The sequence below is a fragment of the Heliconius melpomene genome, chromosome 13, assembly GCF_056956725.1.
Source record: "Heliconius melpomene rosina isolate 202511_hmr_F chromosome 13, ASM5695672v1, whole genome shotgun sequence".
In the NCBI taxonomy this organism is placed as follows: domain Eukaryota; kingdom Metazoa; phylum Arthropoda; class Insecta; order Lepidoptera; family Nymphalidae; genus Heliconius; species Heliconius melpomene.
In genome coordinates, this window is record NC_140401.1 from 1,986,350 (window position 1) to 2,005,541 (window position 19,192).

At 30.5% G+C, this 19,192-nt stretch overlaps 1 protein-coding gene across 2 annotated transcripts in view; it reads right to left on the minus strand.

The window, feature by feature from the left end:
- The window catches only part of ko (Stork-head domain-containing protein knockout), a 375,904-nt gene that overhangs the window by 25,185 nt on the left and 331,527 nt on the right, over positions 1 to 19,192 (minus strand). For both annotated transcript variants that reach the window (XM_085195802.1, XM_085195801.1), the window contains exons 4-5: positions 6,905 to 7,002; positions 1,315 to 1,475 (exon numbers count right to left, since the gene is read on the minus strand). In XM_085195802.1, coding sequence (XP_085051928.1) covers positions 1,315 to 1,475; positions 6,905 to 7,002 — 259 coding nt within the window. The remainder of the gene's footprint in view (positions 1 to 1,314; positions 1,476 to 6,904; positions 7,003 to 19,192) is intronic.

The window sequence follows — 19,192 nt, forward strand, 5'->3', positions numbered from 1 at the left end:
TACTTAATATATTAAAATGTATACAAAATTTATTCAATAAATCTTGTTGGTTTCACAGAAATATTTCCAAGTGCCATGTCAAAAAACCCGACAAAGCTTATCAAAAGTCGCATCAAATTAAAGTAGTGTGAAGTAATACGCACTTCGAGTTCGAATTCGCTTTATAATAAAAATGTACATCACATATTAGCTATATTCTTAGAATAAGGACAGCGGTATTTCTCAACTTTTACACGTTCTGAATTATATATTTTGGGTTTTTTACTGCCCTGGATGACGTTTTAAATTATTTATAACATTTATTAAGCACTTTAGTTATATCCTCTTTATATTATCCTTTTTGGTATATAAAAGTTAGAAATAATCAAAATATTTCATATTTATATGTCATATAAATACATAATTATTGTAAAAGTAATGAAATTAGCGTGAAGTCATTAATATATTCTTACATTACATATTCTTGCACTAACAGTAGTTTAATTAACATTTTAACTGTATTTACTTTGCGTAAGATGAATTAATATATTTATTTTATGCATATATCTACATACTTACATACATTAATCAAAATATCGGACACGTGCCCAACGCAATCACTAGAGACCGTGGGGTAGACAACCAGTGTTGCAAACCAAAGCTTAAACCATTAATTAATATTATTGATGAAATATTCTGACACAAATATGTCAGCTTCACGTTGGATTCCGCACACAGTATGGTAGGCAGAGGAGACATAGTGTTAAAACTCTCCGTTCCCCATTTTCCGCACTTTTTGGAACTCAAGCATTGCAGGCCAAAGCTTAATATTGTTGATGAAATACTATGACATGAATATGTGTTATTTCATAATTTAGAACGGGATTTGCGGGCTTAAGAAAGTAACCCATTGATGTATGTATGCGAAGAAAAGGCCTTGCGAATGATAATAACAGTGGATTTAACCATAACTCTTTAAAGAATAATTATGTTTAAGTAAACATAACTGTGCGTGAGATTAACTTGTTCACCACTTTTACAACAACATTTCAAATAATTATAAAACGCATACTTTTCGTAGATATTTTAATAATTTAATACAATAGGTGTTTTCTTTATTTATATTTCTACTTAAGAAAGACAAGTACCTAAAGGATATTTTGTAAAACGAATTAATAGTTGAAAATTTTTTTTTACAGAATTAATTAAAAGGACGGGACGACTGTAATGAGGACAAACTCGATATGTTTACTAGTAAGCAGTTTCAGGTTATATGAGCAATCTTCCAATTCCAGTTCCAATAACATTAAATAGAAAGAGGTAAATCATACTTACTCCGGTGTAACAATAAAGAATCCTCGCGACGTCTGGTATATCTTTGTCTCCTGCATCAGCTGGGACAGCGTGTCGTAGACGACTTCGTGGGAGGGGGTTTGCATCGACGGGAACTTTGAGGATAGCGACGTTCTTATGCTTTCCAGTGTAGCGGACTGTCCCTGTAACAAAAAAATATTTATTTTAAAAATTCTGAAAATATCTTATTAATTATAATATACTAACAAGTGCCCGCAACTTCTTTTGATTGGTCATTGTTATTCGCCACACATTTGTATGGAGATATTATTAAAAGGTTTATAAACTTAAAAAGAAATTTGCAATAGAAACAGACAGTACTAATATTATTCTTTATAAATTACTTATTATTAAATAGAAGTTTATTCTTATTATTTAGAGATAAGATCATAAATGCTATATTAAATTGTATTATGTAAATTTATTTCCTGTTACTCGTTAGTATGAACCATAAGTTTAAATAAAGGTTCAATAGTTTAGGTATTTTCTTAAATATGAAATCTGTTTTTGTTCTATTTATTTTACTACCCCCGAACAGTAAAAAAAATATAAATTTGAATAATTACATTTTAAATTATAAAAAAAAACAAATGGACATTTTACAAGTCCAGGGTGGGTATTGCATAATTTATAACGGGATTTAAAGGCTTTGCTAAGCTCGCATAATATGAGGATCTAGGATCTCTCTACAAACACCGCTAAGTGCAAGAGACGTGATGATAAAACCAATATTATTTTTAAGTAATTATTTTCACAATCCAATGTTTTTTTCCAGTTTCACACTATATACATAAAACGTATTCTACGCTAGGAGAATCTAGTATTGAGACACTCCATTCTCCGCTTTGAGTGGTAGTGTACTGAAAGCAGAACTTTGCAGTGGACTGAAAGCAGAACTTTGCAGTGGAGAAATAAAAATATTTCTTTAGACCTAGTGGCGAATAAGCTACTGCGCCACGAGGGCTTCTCGATCTACTATAAATACTTACTATAAAAAGAAATAAAAGATTCACAAGTCTGTGCAAATATTTATTTTCCCCATTCACTTCTTCCATAATTGAGGCAATTTGCCTTGCTCCTTACCCTCATTATCTCTTTTAATGAAGCCTTTTCAGATCAAAAGAATTTAACGTAAATCCGGAATGATTGTTTAAGAATTCCAAGTTTCATGCAGTTTTTATTATAAAATGTTTGTTGGAATAAGGAAGGATTTATATAGTTTTTGTCGTTTATAATTTTTTCGATTAGCTGTAAAAATATATTTTTGTCTTTTTTTTTATAATTTAATTTAATTAACTCATTATTAACTTTGTTTGTGAAGTGCGTATAAATAAACAAATAAATTTCAAGGATGGAAGGAACTGAATAATATTTTATTAATATTTTTTGCTTCTTTAGATATCAGTAGTTTTATTTTACTTATACTTATGTGTATTAAAAACACAAGTTTGAAATTCGATTTTGGCGGAAGTGTAATTTTATGGAAAATGATTTTACGAAAGTAATTTTACGCCTAATACGAAATATCACGTGCTAAAGAATTTTATAAATCTACCTAAATAACGGCAATATTTAAATTATCGCCAGAATTGGCCAATCTGGACGGTTTGTTAGTTAATTTGCCATTTTGATCGGTCAATGTCGATGTGGTAGGTATTTTTTTTTCAAAGAGTTTTTAGTTTTTATTGTATTTCTTATAATACGTATGCATTGTATATGTATTTAATTGTAATCTCGTAATATATTAGGAATACAAATTTTAAATGTGTTATTAAAAGAAAAATAATAATTTAATTATTATTTGTCTACTATTAAAGTCAAAATATAACCTTTACCATAGATTTACATAATTGATCATTTAAGAACCGGGAAGTGAATATATTTACATTCTAATGAGTGCAATATAACATAGAACTTGTTTACATCCTTATTTTATTTTAAAACTAGCTTTTTACTGCGTTTTCACTTCCATGGTCTTTGAACAGCTTTATGTATCAAAGCTAATGAAAATATTGAAATTCTCGGAGTAACGTCATTCTAACATGGAAATAAAAAACATAGTTTAAATATTAATAATTTAAAGAAATTTATTACAATATATAAAGGTTACATTAAGAAAGTAAAGGATTTCTAACACCGCCACATAAAATAGACAAATGTTTAATCTATCGCGATATTATCTTACAGTACTTAATACCAACACATGCGTTAATTAACGCGTTTAAAGCTGTTACTCGTAAAGCAGGGGCCGTCAACCATTTCGCCTAAAATATAACTGTATATAATACTAATTTATATTGACCTAGTGATATTTTTAGTAATCTAGAAAAATAATATGTGGGCGTAAGATTTAAGACCTACTGATTTTATTTCATACTTATTTAGTGGGGAAGGCACTCCTTGCTGACGCGACTGTTCTACGAACTACGTGTATCCTTGGACTTATTTTTTTAAATATAATATTATCAAATTTAGATTCATAGAAATAAGATTTATTATTAAAACTTCTTTATAAATATTTAAACTAATTTGTTATAATATAATAGAGATTTCTCAATTAACAAAATTGGCGATGAAAATCGTATCTGCACTGATCAAAAGGTCTAAGATAAATTCTGCAGATAAAGTAGGTATATAGCATATTTCTGGGAAAGGTGCGTGGATACATATCGGTCGCGTATATAATTAAATGAGAAACGACGTCTAAGCAGCTTGCCTTAGTTAAAATGAACCGGTTGTGATTTACTCGTTGCCATACTTGTATACATTAATTTATTGAAGACTAGTATTCTACCCTTGTTATGTTCATTTATTAATGTTGCATAAACTTTCTCTTTTCATAAAGTGCGCTAGAAATACGTTTAGCGACAAAGTCGGGCAGTTTAAAGATTTTTTTATTGTATGTAAAAGTTGTTTTTTTATATTTGTACTTGAAGGATTATTTATAAATCATTAAATTATTTTAATTTTATTTTTTAATTTCAGTAAGTACGGCGTTGAGCTCCTTTGCCCCTTTACAAACAACAAAATCTTTATTTAATAAAATTTTACATATTTTTAAACCATTGTTAATAGTTGTATATTTATGCAAAAACTTTAACTATAAGAACACAAACTGAATTGAAATTACATAATATAAATGCCTCATTAGATTTAAAATTCCTGCCCACATTTGGTATTTAGAGTGCGACTTGCGGATTGCAAACGACATTCTATGCAGATGGTTTAAATATGGGGCCGCAAGACGAAACTTATAATTTACGATATAGAAATAGTACAAAAAAAGTAATAGAAAATAAACTATTAAATTATTTTCAATTTTCTTTTACATATGATAATAATCCCTATGCAATATATTCTAGCTAAATAAATATAAATTGTGTTTTAAAATATATGTGATTAAAATCATTTTCATTAAAACACCTAGCATCTTGTGTCAAAATATTCTCATTGCATATGGCGAATGGAATAACCTGACACTAGGATCTCTCTGCCTGCACTTAGATATTGGAAAAAAAATAGGAGTTGTTAACAGGTACGTCGTTTGGACACAGCTGGATTATTGTGACAATTGTAATAGGCTTGTGAAAGAGCTCGACAAATTTACTGAGTTATGCATCAGTATAGTTGGTAGATACAGCTAATAGATAGCACTGAACCAGTTTTAACTATTGATTTAAGAAATAAAACTAATAAATTATTTTAAGAATATAGGAATATACTTATACATTTTTAAAAAATATACATCCACTAATTCAATTTAGCTTTCTTTTTCTATATGTGACCCACTGAAAGTACTTTTTGCCATTTGCAAAAAAATGACTTCATTCTGATAATAAATTTAAAAAAAATACAGTCGAATTGATAACCTTACAGAAGTCGGTTAAAAAACAAAGAAGCTTTACACTGTATCCCACATAGTCCAGGTTTCCAGGAAGGTAGAGGGAACCCAGTGCTAAGGCATTCCGTTCTCCACTTTCCGATCAACGTTGCGGCGTTAGTTCCGATGCTCAACTTTAATTATAATTGAAAATGAAGAACAATGTCACAGCATTTTAATTCTTAACATCATTTTTCTTCAAGTTACCTTACATCATGCGGAAAATGTGCGAAATAAGAAAAATATTTTTCTATTTTCTAATAACCATTCCGGTCTCCCTTCGTCTCCCCTTGTGATTAATATTCAGAACACTAACGCATATATATAAAGTTTTATAATAGAGGATAGTCCCATAACGCGGCGAGCACAAAAGCTGACCTCACAGCATCGTTATTTAGGGATGCCTTGTGAAAAAGACCACGACTGCAATGGTGTGGTACAAGATTTTAAATATAAAGTTTTTTTTTATTTTAATATTTTTTAGAGCAACCTAAGGATATTTTTCTTTTTTTTTTAGCTTTCCGCATTTAGCAGGGTAGATAGAGGAAGCCTAGAGTTAAGACACTCCGTTACTAATTTTCCGCTGAATTCTGGAGCCATCGCATGTTTAGGCCGATGTGTGGTGAGTGGCGAAACTTAACGTCGCGCAAAATTAATTTATTACAAATTTTTTATCCTTAGACGTTGATACAAAAATAGGCAGTAACAAGCATATAAGAATTTCGACGTATGCAACTCGATAAACGTAAGTCTTTATTGGCTAAAGCGCTTGGACTGTTTCCAAGAGCCGTGGATTTGAGTCCTTCCATATTAAAATGTTTATACGTTTCTAAATATTTATTATTATCTACTGTAAAACTTTTTTAATTTACACATACGTATTTATATTGTCTGGAAACTATCTCAAGTTTTATGTTTCTCTTATATTTTGAAAAATGTGATCTTCATATAAGTCGTTAAAAAAAATCTTTATTTTACATTTTTATTGGATTCCAGTATAAAAAATCAACAAAAGATGCATTATCACAGCATTAGGTGCTTAAACTTGGACCAGAGTATAAAATATGCGACGGGGCAGGTTGGCTCACGAAACCGGCCTGGTATTTTTATTTTCCACATTTCACGGCCACCTCATCATTCCGGTATTAGGTGCTCAACGGAATCGGAATGCAAAAATCCTGTTATAACTGAATATAGCATTCGATACTCAATATGCAAATTGCTTACAGCTTACATCATTTGAATAAAGGAACGTATAATTTAATAAGAGCCTGCCCTTAGGTTGTAAGGCGCAGCTCTTATAATTATTTAAGCCGAAGTTTAGTTTTAGCTCTATAATGTTAACGAATATTATTATAATAAATAACTTGCAATGTTGAGTTAAAATTTGAAAATTTCTTGCGTTACTAGAATAATTTCTGATTTTAAAAAGGTTGTATATGACAATAAATAAAGCGTAGCAGGGTTTTATTGACTTTTCGGGTTATTTTTTCGCATAGACACTGTCAGTTATTACTTTTTACTAAAAGTTCAATTGTGAATAGAAAATAATTATACATATAATATTTTAAATTCATTACTTGCAATTGTAACAATCACACCAGTACTCGTATATGGATGTAAATCCATACACATTTAGATATATATAATAATTTTATTGTTTATTAGCAACTAAAGTAAAATTTTAGTTACCTGTGACGTAAGGTCCATAATGCAATCGCATAGCGCCTCTGGTAGCGGCGTGAACTGCCCCTGATATGCTGGCGTCACTATGCAATCTTCAATATCACCTGGAATAAAGAAAAAATTGTATAAAATTTGTATTTTTTTTAAAAGCGAAAAGGTTTGTGATTTCTTTATGTTTCATGATTACAATATTTTGTATAGAATATATATATATATATATATATATATATATATATATATATATATATATATATATATAATAATAATAAATAACGTTATAAATAATAGTTTTAATGAATAATATTTAAATATTTAAAAAAATAAATTAATCAATAATTAGCATTTACTATTAACAACAAAATTAATTTGCCAAAGCATAAAATAAAAGCACACTTATACAAACATTATATTTAAATATCATAATATTATGTATTTAGATAGGTATAATAGAGTTCCTCAAAGTTAGCTAAAACTAAACTTGTTCATATAAGCTTGCAGCGTACAGGTGAGCGGTTATCGATTTTCATGTTAACGGTACAAGACTAAAGTTGTTGAAGAGCTTTAATGGCGAAGTCTTAGTCAAATATAGGAATACTTGAAACCAATTTAAAGTTTAATTTTAAGGCATTGTTGAAACTAACACGAGTAGTATACTAATTGAAGAACTGTGGAAGGTTTCTAATAACCGTTGTAGTAGAAATAGATCTGAACACTCTAGAAATTTCAACTGCTTTGGTCTATTAGTGTTCTAGTATTAATTTCTGCTAACTAAAACGCAATTTTAAAAAAGTGACATTAATTAATACTGTACCATTTATTTAATTATATCATAAAATTAATGTAAAAAAACATTAATAAATATTTTGGAATTCAAAAGCGATGAAATATATTTAAATTAAACGTCAAAGCTCACTCAACTTTATCAATAACGTTAAAGAAATAGGTGACCAGTTCACTTACAATAGCAGTTATACTATATAGATTAAAAATTTCAGTAAAATCTTTATAATAAAATTTTTGAGTATACCGAAATAGTGTTGAACCTATAACCTGTCATTATAACAGCTATGCTATGCTAGTAGTATAATATAAACGAACATAATTTAATCTACAAACAAGTTATCTACGTGTTATCTAAATGATAGCTGGTATAATCCCATTGCATCCATAAACATCGGTGCTTTATTAAACTATTCATGTAATGCGCATATCCTGTAAAGGGGAAGTATGCGGAAGTGAAGATGTCGTAGAAATGGTACCATGGGCATATTATAAGTATGTATATATTTTAAGACTAGCGGACGCGCGCAGCTTCGCTTACGTATTTAGGGGTGAATTCTAATAAATCACGAAACATATGTTCACTGAAATATTTTTAAGGGTCTAAAAGAGTCGGTGGTTTAAAACTCGGTGGCGATTTAAAGATTTTTCCATACAAACTTTCAACCCCTTATTTGCCCTTAGTGGAAGAATTCTAGAAAATCATGAAACATGGGTTCAATTAAATACTTTTAAGTGTCTGAATTACAAATTTTATAAAAATTGGTGCCGATTTAAGAAAAATTCTATACAAACTTTCAATCCCTTATTTGCACCCTTAAGGGGTAAATTCTAGAAAACCATGAAACACGTGTTCAATTAAATACTTTTAAGAGTCTGAATTTCAAATTTTATAAGAATCGGTGCCGATTTAATTTTTTTTCCATACAAACTTTCAACCCCTATTTCACCTCTTTAGGATTAAAATTTTTCAAAATCCCTTCTTAGTGGATGTCCAGATTACGAAAGTAAACATCTGTCCAAATTCCACGTTTCTACCATCAGCGGTTACGGCTGTGCGTGCGTCTTACCTCAGTCAGTGAGGACAAGTCCTTTTATTATTAAACTTCACGTAAATATTGAAAAACATTAAAAACAGTTGTAAAAATTTTATAGGTTATTTAAAATTTTTACAACTTTAGGCTTAGGTTTTTCTATAACTTTAGGCTTTTTGCCCCATAAAACAGGCATGTGAAACGGAAGTGGGTGGGAAAGTTCCGCTCTCCGTACTAGTTTCGGTTTGTCTGTACCTAGTGTTAAGGTACTCCGTTCCCCTCTTTTCTACCCCTTTTCGAGATATTGAGTGTTGAGTAGCGGAATTCATCTCCGCGCTTTGCTCACAAGAAATGAGAGCCTGAAAATGAAAATATTGCGCTCTCCAGGCTGGAAATTGAACCCACATCCGTAGTATTTAAAGTCAGACGCTCTCCAATCGTGTTGAGGAATCCTCCTACGTACATTAATATATTCTACATATACATATTCGTATGATTATTTTCATTCATTATGATAATTATTTGTATGATCTGAATGATCATTCATTCTCCAAATAATAGAGCTGCAGATGTCACTTCTGCTAAGCTTTTAATGTCTACGGGAGTCAGTGCGGACGTCCATAAATTGCGCTCACAATGCAGCCACTGCGGACTTGCCACGCTTTGGACTCGTGCCAAAGTGGTATCAGGTACAGGCGGTAGCGGTTTCAGGTGAACTGGAGTAGCTTCGTGGTATTATATGTGGGGTAAAATGCTTTGGGTTAATTAATTTTTATTTCTTATTTTTAAAAGATATCCTCTGTTGTTGTTGATAGTGGGCTATTTTTTGTTGCCTCATTGTAGCGGTACCATTCAATTTCTCGTGGCGATCACATAATAAATGATCGACACTCTGGCAAGATAAAGTGCGGTGTTAAGTTCCGCGAGACATACCACAATGTCTCAAATACGGACGGAAAGTGGAGAACGGTGTGACACTAGGTTCTTCCTAACTATTCGACAAAAAGCGTGAAGCTCGTATAAATTACAAAATTATGTAAAGCTTCGATAATTCGAAATACAAAGTAATAATTAGATAAAAATATTTAAATTATAGATATTATTAATTAAATGCATTAAATTAAAGAGATAATTTAAACGTGAATATTAATTACAAGAAAAGAGTCATAGTGAAAGTTCCAATGAAGATAACAGGTTCAAATAAATTAACGTGTGAATGTTTGTATCAGTATGCAAATACATAATTACATTAAATTCGATCTGATTTAGTTAAGATAAACGGCGGCGTTTAATATCAAGGTTAAAAATAAAACAATCTATGATAGAACTATATGTGATAAATTACATGATAAAAATTCTACCAATTTTTATATTTATTATACAAAGTTTTTTTAAAATGCACATGCCTTCCTTAGTTTAGAGCCCAAAATATTATTTATGATGAATGATTATATTTAAATTATTTTAACCTTAGGAAAAGCAGTGAAAAAATGCAATTTCTTTCGATATAGTGAAACATGTCGCAACTGAACTTCGACAGCGTTATTTCTGTAGTTTTTATTGTGACACTATAAATTTTATGTCACTGCTGTTATACAATTAAATAATTTATTAAGTTTTATACGATGTCGTTAGTGAAGCTGTAAAGGAAAAGTAAATAATCAAATTTTTAACACCCTATCAAAAATCCCTTTTGCGAATTGAGATATTTAAGTGGTTGTAAATACTTTATAAAATGACAAAATAAACAAGTTAATTCAATTGAAATAATAAATGGAGTAATAATTTCACACTGACAATATGATATTTACGGAATTACCTAACTTTTAGTTTATTTAACTTTCTTTAGTAAGTTAATAAAAAGTAAAAATTTGTTAATTTAATCCTTTTAATACTACTTGAAGCCGTCGTGAGACAGGGGCACAAGGGCGTGAACTGAAACCCGGCGGTTGTAGGTTCGATTCCCTTTTGAGGTAATTATTATTTATGAATATTTTGCGGAACGGGATACAGCGTGAAGCTAACCATTATAATACCGATTTATTAAAATAACAGAGCTTTATTATAGACAAGGATATGCTTTCTCTAGCAAAATAAGCGGCGAGACGCATAAGGATAATACATAAATGTTTATTCATTTTCACTAAACATGCGTGTACTGAAGTAAATTGAGCGTATCAGGGACGGCATATTAGTGGTACTTCCTTGTTAGCTCACATAGTTTTTGCACCCGACTTCATCCGTTATATTCCATGCAAATGTAATTTTATCTCGTTATCATTAATATTGTATTACATTCACATGCTTAGTAATCATTTATTTAATAATTGATTAAAATTCCTATTAAAATAGCGTGTTTCAATGCAATTATTGAAAAAAGGACGCTATTTATTTTAAGATTTCATACTCTGGCTCCGTAAATGTTAATTTTACTTTTTTATATGATTATAAAATAAAGTAAAATTTCTTTGGGAACAACTACTCAATCAATATGTGGAACTGTTAATAAAAGGTTTATTACAGTGAATGTTTCATTCTTTAGTACCAACAAACAAATTCTTGACAAATTCATAATGTATTGGTTAATATAATACACGATACGGTGATAATATTTTAAATCTTTTCAATAATAAATATATTATTGCTGTCGTAAAATACAATAATATGCCAATGTGATAATTTAACACCAATACAGCACGTTACGTGTTTACACAGATTTAATAAAGATTTTGCTGTCGAGTTTGAAATTCAAGAATTCCGCGGAATGTGGAGAATGAAACTGTATTAATGGAGAACAGAGTGAGTTAACACTAGGTTCCCAGGTTCCCTCTGCCTACCTGCTATGCGCGGGATACAGCGTAAATGTAAAAAAAGAAATTGAAATTGTTAAAGACGCGACATGACCTAGCTAAAATCAACATTAATGCCACAAAAACAAAAAGTGAACAACACATAATGAAACTAAGAACTTAAAACTAAATGGAAATGTTCGGTAAACATTAGCCCCAATAAGAAATTTCTTACGCCACTAAGATCCTTGGAGTGTACTTGAATATAACGACCACGTCAGAGCCACTCAGGTAACCTAAATCTGGCTCACGAGTATATGAGCGCTTCATGCGTCGAGTATACGCGACGTGCCAGAATATTTAAGTAGCGAATTGCCAAATTCAATTACATTTTTCCATTAGCACGAAGAGTTGACTGCTTTTTTGGTGCATAATATTATTTTATTCTGGTTTTAGTTTTGTTTTATAGGAATATTATGTGTTAACAATATTAAATTGGAGACCAGTCAAGGCGCAGGGGCACAAGTGTACGACAGTAACGCGACAAGTTGTAGGTTCGATTCCCACCCGAGGAAATAAAATATTTCATATTTAATTTATTCGCTTTGGTGTCTGTAATCATTTGTTTATCATTATTTTATTTAATATCAACAATCTTTTAATTGGGAATCGAACTTACTACCTACAATAAAAACATCCCAATACGCTACTATATTGAGTAAACTTTTGTTGAGTAAGATTTACCTTCAGTATGGCATACTTTCTCATATATTAATAACAAGCGGCCCGCTCGCGGCTTCGCCTGCGTGAACTACGTTATTATTAATTTCTGTCTCCATGAGTACCTACGTCCTATACCTAAGTGACGTCCATGCAAAATTTGAGACTCCTAGCATTTGTAGTAACGAAGTTTCGTACAAACTTTCCACCCCAAAAACAACCTCTTAGAAGTTGAATATTGCAAATTCCCGTCTTAGCGAGCACCTACATCCTATAAATAACTCCTATGCAAAATTTGAGATTCCTAGCACATGCAGTTTCTGACATTTCGTGATGAGTGAGTGACCTTTCGATTTTATATATATAGACTAGCGGCCCGCTCGCGGTAACACCCGCGTGAACTATGTTATTATTAATTTCTGTCTCCATGACTACGTCCTAGTGACGTCTATGCAAAATTTGAGACTCCTAGCATTTGTAGTAACGAAGTTTCATACAAACTTTCGACCTCAAAAACAACCCCTTAGAAGTCGAATATTGCAAATTCCCGTCTTAGCGAGTACCTACGTCCTATAAGTAACTCCTATGCAAAATTTGAGATTCCTAGCACATGTAGTTTCTGAGATTTCGTGATGAGTGAGTGACCTTTCGATTTTATATATATATATAGATAATAATAAACAGTAATAAATTACAATAAATATTTTGCGATAGTTTAATAAAACTTAACTGTAGCGTGGGTGTAAAGGCGCCGATCGACTTTGGATATTCATTTATGGACATGGCGTGTGTGGGACTGCCGAAGGTTGGGTAACAAACGAAGTTTCAAATTATCCTTTGAAAATTTGAAATTTAGTAATATTATATTTATGCCTACTATTTCTTTTAGGTTCATACTGTATTTTGCATTTAATAGGGGAGGCAATCAGAACCTAGTGCTAAAACAAATAAAATAAAAGAAATTGTGTTTTTTTAACATTATTAAAGTGTTATTCCACACTTAGGAAAAAAAGATGAGAGATTTTAAGTTCAGTAGCGGAGTTCCCCTATTTTCTTGTTACAAAAAGCGGAGGGATGAAAATCATTAATTGCTTCAAATGGGGATCGAACTCACCGCCGTCGGATGCTGTGCTGAAGCGCCACGACGGCTTTTACGTACCAACAACTACTAATTATTAAGTAAACTGAAGGTCTTGGAGGTCCTTGGGGTGCCTATTTTGGGATTATGAAATATCCGAAAAGTTTTTATACTTATTGATAATACAAATCAATGAATTATTTCCATCACAAAGAAGCCAAAAATAAAATTTCGTTATACAAGTAACTAAAAGTATTCTATTACCCAGATAAACACAGTGTGTTTACAATCTTGTAATGAACGTCGTGGGAGTCCACTCGAGATCGTAAATACTATTTTACGATCGCACTCCTTACTAAAAAATAAACCTAATAAGTTTTTTGTTAATGCTCTTACGTAGCGCTGGCTACAGAGTTAACAAGTTGTGTCATCGGTGTCCTTAAATAAATTTACAACATTATACAAGCTTTTTTTAGCTTTGAAAAATTACCTTCTATTTAATTTTTTAGTTTTGAGCAATTACTACGTACTGTAGAATGAAACTGGAATTGCTATTATCCGCTAGTTAACTTATATAAAGTAGCGTACTTAGTAAACTTTGTTAATTCCTTTTTTAGCTCCACGCTTTTCCGTTTCCACTATTTTCCCAGTTTTCAAACTTCCAACCATCACCAGCACAGCCAGATGCTGACTGTCAATATTACGACCTCTCTCTACGCCATCTTAAAATAAACTGCATAACATTAAAAAGTAATTAGCAGAAGAGAAGAAGCAAGCAATCATTATAAGTCATGATAAAACTAAAATATTATATTCAAATAATGCACTTTAAAATTTTATTATAATCGATAACCGTAAACTTTGGAAGTTAAATACCTTAAAATACAGTGTTTCTTCAGTTCAGAAGCACTGTACTTTAAAACGAGTAAACAAATAAATCGATTACCGACCAAAATCGATATTGAACCCAAGGTCCAGTGAGCGGGTCATTTTAACGATTTAATTTATATAATTAATGACACGCCCACAACAACTGTTAATCAATATTGCCCGGCTTAATGACTTGATGGGAAGTTTAAATGATTGTTAGTACTGATTACGATATATTATAAATTGAATTAAGCGAGTTTCACTTATCATTTAAAATTCAATTTATTTTTATTACGCATCATAACACCAGAAAGGAAAATAAGAAATGCAAAACGTGTACTTAAGATTAGTATTAACTTGTTGTATTTTATGAAGGTAAAACTTATGAAAGTTCTGTTCATAATGAGAAAAGGGATTAATTTTTTTTTAATACCAAGGTAAATGTAATTTATTTTATATTTTTTTTCCAGCTTCACGCTGTATCCCGCATGTAGCAGGGTAGGCAGAGGGATCCTAGTGTTAAGACACTCCAGTCCCCACTTTCTGCTGAATTCTGCCGAATGCAATTTATTTTATATACATATATATAATTCCAATTACAATGACCTGTGGAAATTATTTAGTATCCGGACTCGTAAAAAAGACATCAACTTAAAATAATAGTTATAAACGTTTCACAAAGATTTTGTTAAGCTTTTTATTTTTTTCATTTGCATTTTCACCATATCTTTATCCTTTTTTTTCAACTGCAAGGATTTCGAGGTAATCTATTTAGTAACTGACGCCTGACGTGCACGCGATAGCTCGTTTACAAGTTTAATTCAAACCTTCCAGTTAAAGGGCTACGTTTATTTTACAAATTTGGCGTTGAAAAACGATATCATTTTAAGAATTTTATTAAATTTTGCATTTTCATTTTTTAAATATCACTAACTTGTCATTTTAGAAAACCAAATGTCAAGATAATCTGTTATCTTCTTTCCGGAGTAATGTCTCAAAATTTTCATTGTCGACATTGTTGAGTGGCAGAACTCAACGCCGCACTGCACTTTATCACAGCGGGAAAATATTATTTATTATATTTAACCGAATGGTAATCGAACTCACTACATAGCATTTACATTCCGTCTCTATTCCACTGTGCTATAAAATAACTAACTAATATAAGTTATTACTTACGAAAGTTTACGCAGGTTTTAAGTACACTGCTTATATTTACCTTATTTACCCATACAAAAGTTAATGGGTCATAATCAGAAAAAGTGTCCTTTTTGTGTCTTTTCTTGTCCCGCTACTTTGAATGCGTTTTAAAAATACAATTTTAAAGATAATTTGAATATTTTGCCATTTACGATAAATTTATTTATTAACTTAAAGAAATTTTGTAATATTTTAAATGTATTATGGCAAATAATAGTATTTGTTGTTAGTTGCAAAAAACCTTTCAAAATGCTTCCATACAATTTTTCGTGTCCCATTCACCACTTAACTTTTTAAGAATTGATTTGTTACGAATGTTTATGGTTTTATTTGATTTCAGATATGTTTATATTACTTTACTTTATGCATAATATTAAATAGAACTACTTTTATTGATACATTATTTAATAAACAATATATATTAGTTAAGTAAATTTGTCCCAAAATATTGTCTTTTTGTTACTCAGGGCTAGTAACGTACAATTAAATTATGAACGCAATTATTTTGGATGGTGTTTAATATTGTTTTTTGTTGTGGCACCATAATTCTAAAAGTCAATGCTGTCGTAGCTACAACCAGTAGTGTACTTGCAGCAGTTGAGGGGTTCAAATGTTTTAGAGGGAATGCGTGAAATTACATCTCAGGGTTATAAACGGCTTTTATTTTGGTAAGTATTCTATAATTTCGTTTTCTTGTTTATGTTATTTGCTTCTTTTTACAAAATCTCAAAAAAGAACTTCAGTGCTTGCAGATGCAACACGTGGCTTATGAGCAAATATTTAAAAGGGTTAGAATTTCTCAGATTTCATTCTCAATTTCGTTATATTTCGTTACGTAACGAAATTGAGAAAATATGAAGCCTAGTTCACAATTACGGTACCAATGTTTTCTTATATATGTTTATAATAAAATTGTATCGAACCGGTGCTTGTATATGGAAGATATGTATATAAGAAAAAAAAAATTGCTGGCATATGAAAAAAACTATTAGTGACTTTTTATAAAGTAAAGTAACCAAAAATAATGATTTTTAAGTTTTTTGCTTGTTTGCTTGTTTGTCTGTGTTTGTGCACGCTAATCTCAAAAACAGCTGAACCGATTTAGTTAAAAATATTTTTTATTCTGCCTGAAATTAGTTGTGATTTTGTGATTATTATTTTTTGATAAATATTTTTGTATTTTCAGTAAGCGTCATGGCTCCTATGTCAAGTGCTGAAATACATAAAAGATATAGAGAACGTCTTAAAAAGACCAATCCTATTAAATATGAAGATATGCGGAATAAACACTTACAAAGAATTAAACTTAATTCCAGTGATAACGACTCAAATTTTGATATATTTTAAAGTGGATTTAATTTTATCATTAACTTTGTGATGTCTAACTAGAAATATAAGTTTATTACGTTACTAACTAGCATTATTATATTGTTCATATTGTCAGTTTGTTATGTTTTCTTCTTACATTTATAATCTGTTAATTCAACGATTGAATTCTCATTAAATAAAAAAAACAATATTTTATTTTTAATTTAATTATTCATATAATATCCTTATTTTGTTGTGTATAATGCCTTATGACATCAGTTTCGTAACAAACATTATCAGTGTTGTTACTTATCAGTTACGTTACGAATTCGAAAATGTCCACTTTTCTGATTATGACCCTAATACCATACAAAATTGTTGTTATAAATTAATATTCTAGTAGTATCGTCTACGTTGCTTTTACAAATTTTAATTTTAAATTGGAAAAGTTTTTTAAGAGAGAAACCTGTATTTAGTCTAGACGATATTATGTGATGTATAGTGCATTATATTTCTTATTAATTAATAGGCAAGGAGGTACTGGCTTTGAAATAATAAGAAGAAGAAGAATAACAAATATTTTTATAAACAAATTAAAACAATGACACGGCGTCTACAAAGTAAAAGCTTTTAGTGCGCTGGTACAAAAGTGTCCTGATTTTTATAGTAAATTTGAAAGTTTGTATCGCGTCCCTTTTATATTTTTCTGTTTTTCATTTAAAGTAATTATGCTTTATACAAAGCAGACAAATATTTTATCTATTTTATATATTAAACTGTTGTTAAACAAGGTACTTCCCTTTTGCAAATACTTCTAGCATAGCCATCCTTTCTTCGCTATAAAAAGCATAAATTCTTAGACTTTTCTTTTAAATTTTAACATAAAAAAATACATAAGTCAAGCATCAATTTCGAAACTTACAACATATTCTTCAAATAGGAATTTAAATTTATTATTATTATTTACATACATACGCATAACAAAAACAATTATCACTTCAATAAATAATTTACAAACAAAAGGTATGGTGGGTTCAAATTCGCATATATCATTAAGCTGTCTTGTAAATCATTAGCGCATAGCATTACAGTGAAGCGCCGTTTGACGCCTCTGTTATTTATATAATTACTAGTGGGCCCGGACGCGGCTACGCCCGCGAAAATATAAGCCTAAATCATTCAAATAAGTTAAAAAATAATAATAAGTGGAGATTTATTATTAGAAAAAATATCTGAGTAACCGAAATGAACAAACCAAAGAAGTAAAAGTAACTAAAGGAAATTAATAATATTAGAAAAAAAAACCTAAAGTTTGCTGTGCGCGCGTACTAAACATTTTTCTATATTAAATAATTATTAATTTTTGCGAACAATATTAAATAAAATCTCAAATGATTAAAATTACGATATTTTAAGTGTATAACATCGGTATAGATAACCGAACTGAGATAAATTAATTATAAGCAGCAAATAATTACATAAAAAATAATAGTAATTCGAAAATCTATAAAAATTTACAAAATCATCAAAGTCATCTGCCCGTTCGCGTCGGTCATACTCATATTATGCCGCCCGAAGGCTAGGTCATTTGGAATCAGTCACATCTTAATTATTTATTAGAATGTTATACAGTAAACTATAATTTCCATCTAGATGAAATGCTAAAAGTGACTATTATATTTATTTTCATAAGGATGAATATCAAATTATAGAAATCATCTAATTTTTGTTAATGATTTGTATAAAGAGATTTGTACAAATCTATATCGGCGCGCACCATGTATGCATTAAGCAAACTCACTGTGGGGTGACGTTTTCTTAAAACAGCAAACTTTGCAAGCCGTTGCTTAGCAACGCGTAGCGACGATTGTTATTAACATGGCGGAATAAATTCCTTGTCGAATTAATTATTTTAATATATTGGTATATAACGAAAATATTACAAATATGAGAAAAAAAAAGTATCCTATGTTCATCCCGGGACCCTCAAGTATCTCTATATGAGTATTTTATCACAATTAAATTAGCGGTTTGGCCCTGATTGCGGAAAAGACAGACAGACAGACAGACAGACAGACAGAGTTACTTTCGAATTTATAATATAGGTATGGATAAATGAACGTGAGATGCAGTTTTGGTGTTAGTTATATATTTGTATGGATATATAAATACTATTAACTAAAATTGATAGAACTTGGAACGGTAGTGACGGAATGTGACTGCGAAGGTTACGTGTTCGATTCCCACTCGGAAAAATGAACTATTTTCATGTCCCCGTTCTGGTAGAAAGAAAAGCACAGCGACGTTGACTTCCAGCTTTCAACACATAATAACTCGAAAGTTGAATGGAAAAGCGGGAACGAAGTGTCTTAACACTAGGTTCTCTCCGCCTGTTCCGCTGTATGCGAGAAGTTGTATAATTATTAGTAGAAAAAATATAATATTCATTTACTATCAAAAATAACGTCTTTTAGCAGCGATATGAGTATGCACTATAAAATCAATTGAATAATTT